At 63.6% G+C, this 3,498-nt stretch overlaps 1 protein-coding gene across 1 annotated transcript in view; it reads right to left on the bottom strand.

Annotated features, from left to right (window-relative positions):
* RAPGEF1 (Rap guanine nucleotide exchange factor (GEF) 1) overlaps positions 1–3,498 on the bottom strand; it is a 114,719-nt gene that overhangs the window by 1,366 nt on the left and 109,855 nt on the right. Inside the window, 5 exon segments of the mRNA XM_010856942.1 lie at positions 228–325; positions 1,197–1,298; positions 1,378–1,456; positions 2,705–2,799; positions 2,941–3,025. Coding sequence (XP_010855244.1) covers positions 228–325; positions 1,197–1,298; positions 1,378–1,456; positions 2,705–2,799; positions 2,941–3,025 — 459 coding nt within the window.

Genomic DNA, 3,498 nt, shown 5'->3' with positions numbered 1-3,498 from the left:
GGCCTGTCCACATGTGCGCCTGCACACGCTCAGGGACGGGACAGGGGGAGGAGCAGCGGGACGGGGAGGTGGGCAGACTGAGCCTTGTTGCTGGACCTTCGCTCGTCTCCGCCGTCTAACAAGGAGCACGTTTTAAGTACAAGCACAGCGTCCAGGTTGGAAACCTTTCCCCACGGGTTTGTCCACGGGGCAGCGAGCGAGGGGACCCCGAGGGAGGCTGTACTCACAGGTATGGGATGCAGGGCGGTTCCACCTCCGAGAGGGCGGCCCGGTAGGCTCGGAAGGATGACGAGCTGTCGATCAGCGTGCAGTACTCGGCCAGGCCCTGGTGGGAGGACGCGTCGTCCGTGAGCGCGGCAACACCGAGCGCCGACCCAGAGCCAGGCCCCCTGCCCCGGCCGCAGGCAGGCCAGGCCTGCTGTGGACACAGGGCCACTGCAGAACCACGTGTCTAAGCGGCCAGTGCCCATGTGAGAGCTGGGTCTGGAGCTCGGGCTGCTGCTTGGCTGTGCTCAGTGCCGCAGGCCGGGCTGTGCTGCTCCCTCCCCCTCAAGCCTGCCTTCCCGCCTCTCTACACTCAAGGCAGGAGAGTGGTGACACTGCTGCTCTGCACGCTGGGTGGGCTGTGCCCCCTCACCTGTCACGTGCCTCCTCCTCCAGGAAGCTTTCCCTGCCTTCTCAGGCCCTCTTATGGGTTTCTAGAGCAGCTGGGGGGAATGTCCCACTTCTCCAGACACCACTGTTCCATAACTGTCCCTTTATATTGTCGGGAGATGACCCCCAGGGAGCCCGGCCAACACCCAGCCCTGTGGGCCTTGCCTTGCTTCCCTAGGAACAGCTCCCACGCCAGGATGAAGGTGCCCCAGGACTCCTGTGACGTGGCCACACTAGCCTCTGTCCCCTCTGATGGGAATTCCCCTCCCTTCCCAGGACATGCCTACTCAGGTCTCAGGGTGACCAGCACCTCCTCGGGGCCTCCCGGATCCCAGACTGGGCCGGGCCACTCGGTCACGTGTTTGCTCAGCACCCCGTCCTTCTCCCTGAAGCGCTCCACCCGACAACAGGTCTGGCCTGGTCACAGGGTACCCCGTGCCTCACACGGCCTACCCGTAGCAGCCCCTGGGGAAGCTGGGCCTGGGCACTGCCCCCCACGCCCACAGGGCCCAGTGGCGGGAGACCAGGCGGCCCCCGCCCACCTCTGAGGTCTGTTTCTGCCACTCCAGCCTGCGAATGGGGGCCGAGTCCAGCGCCGAGAGGATGGCCAAGTAGGAGTTGAAGTTGTTCAGCTTCCGTAAGTGCTGCAGGAAGGGGGAGGCAGCCGTGAGGGAGGGCGGGGACGGGTCGGGGGTCGCCTCTGGGGAGGGGGCCCCAAGTTACCTTCATGATCTTGATGAACTTCAAGAGCAGCCGTTCCCTGTCTTGGGCCTTTTCCTGCAACATGATTATCGACCGGACCCTGCGTAGACCGAGGGTGACAGCTGAGTGACTGGTCTCCCTCCGGGCCCCTGACTGGCCCTAAGGGTTGGGCATCGGAGGTGGGTGCCTGCACCCACTGGCCACGAGCCCCTGCCCACCAAGGGGCCAGTGCTGAACTCCAGGATGGGGACCTCTGACCCCATGGATGTGGGTGTTCCTGGTGAGCGCTGACCCCGAGCACCAGGGCGGCTGCAAACCCCCCGTGACCAGCCTCAGGATCAGCTCGGGAGAGGAGGGGGCGTGTGGGTTAAGACGCCACCGTGCAGGCCACGAGGGAGGCCACCTCTTAGAACCTCAGCCGCAGCCTAAGGCCAGGCTCGCATGAGGACCTCATGGTGGCCTCAACCCCGTGCTGGCCAGAGGAAGTGCCCCCATCGTCTGACCCATCGGGGCACCGGCACTGAGTCTGCCTTGAGGAGCGTGGCTCTGAAGGGCCCCACCTACCCTCCTAGGGACGACCCAGGGTGTGTCTGGAGCCCCCAGTGCCCAGCAAGGGGCAGCTGGTGGCGGCACTCAGGGCTGTGTGGACCGGAAACCTCCTGGGCCTCTGTGGGGCAGCTATACCAAGCACATGCTGAGGTGCGAGAGGCTTCTGGGGGAGCAGAGGGGAGCAGGCCGAGGGGGAGAGGCCCTGCTTTCCCCAGCACACTATCTTCAGAGTGCTTGAAAAGTCCCACACGCTCCCTGGTGCTGGCGATGGGCTGTGTGTGGGTCAGGACGAGCCTGCCTGGCCGCCACGCCCTGACCATCCTCTTTCGGGCTGAGAGGCTGTTTGCGCCCCACATCCCACTGTGGAGCCAGTGGCTCTGCTGCGTTACATTGTAAACGCTCTGTGGGGTTTCACCCTGCTCTGAGGGGTTAAGGCTGAATCAAGTATTAACAGAGCCGCTCCTTCGCTGTTCTTCAGGCAGGCAGTGTGCCGGATCAGCCCTGGGGCCTTGGGGCCCTAAGCAGTGCAGGATGGCAAAGCTAAGACCCTCCCCTGAGGCCATGGATGGCAGACATTACTAATCAGTCCTGGCCAGAGTCCTCCTCAACTGGTCCCCAGGGGGCCCTTCTCGACACGCAGAACATGCTCTGTCCTGCCCTGCCTCTGGGTCACAGTGAATGCTCACAGGTCTCCAGAAGGAGCAGGGAGGGACGAAAGGGCAGCCCTTTCCCCTAGCCACGGGCACTCTGCGAAGGCACCACGGCCCGGCAGGAGGGTACGCGCCGAGGCCCGTCTCACCAGTAGGACATGTTGTTGAAGTGCTCCGTGAACTGGGTCAGGTTCGGGCTCTTCTCCTCGTTCTGCTCTTTAGCCCAAAGCAAAACCTCAGGAATCTGAAAAAGCAGGGGGACCAGCTAGAACCCAGGCCCTCCGGCTCTGCTGGGAGCGGCGGCTCCTCTCACTCGGGGACGAGCAGCAGTGCTCACCCGGGCCAGGGACAGCCCCCACCCCGCCAGCCCCACGCATGGCTGTACCTCTATTTTATAAAAGAGCTCGGCGTCTAGCAGAGTCAGCTGCTCGGCTATTTCATGGCTGTGGAAGTCGTGCAAGGTCCCGGGCCTGGAAGACAGAGGCACTATATGAGCGGTGGGTGGACAGTACGGTGGGGGCCTCCCTGCAGGCCTCAGGAACACGACCTGTTTCACGGCCACCCAGAGACCGAGACGCCAACGAGGAGGTGATACACCAACACACCCCCACAGCCATGGGAGAGGGGCAGGCGGCAGACTGGAACCTGTACACAGATTCTCAGAATGGTCAGGGTGGCACGGGGGCTTTTGAGAATTACCAACAGTTGCTATATTAACACCAGAAAGAACTCAGTGCTGCCCACATCCTGAAAGGCACTCCTGCCCCCCGTCCTGGGATGCCCACACATGCCCTGCCACCCCACTTCCTGTTAAAATGGGATGGCCCACACATCACCACCCAGGAAGACAGGCCCAGCCTGGGGGACCCCGGTGGCTGGCCCTGAGGCACCCCATCACAGGCCCGGTCAGAACTGGACATGGGGCTGGGGACTGGGGAAGGGG

This window comes from Bison bison, unplaced genomic scaffold (genome assembly GCF_000754665.1).
Source record: "Bison bison bison isolate TAMUID 2011002044 unplaced genomic scaffold, Bison_UMD1.0 scf7180017864375, whole genome shotgun sequence".
In the NCBI taxonomy this organism is placed as follows: domain Eukaryota; kingdom Metazoa; phylum Chordata; class Mammalia; order Artiodactyla; family Bovidae; genus Bison; species Bison bison.
Note: the sequence above shows the minus strand (reverse complement) of the source record. Positions and strands in the feature narration are given on the sequence as shown.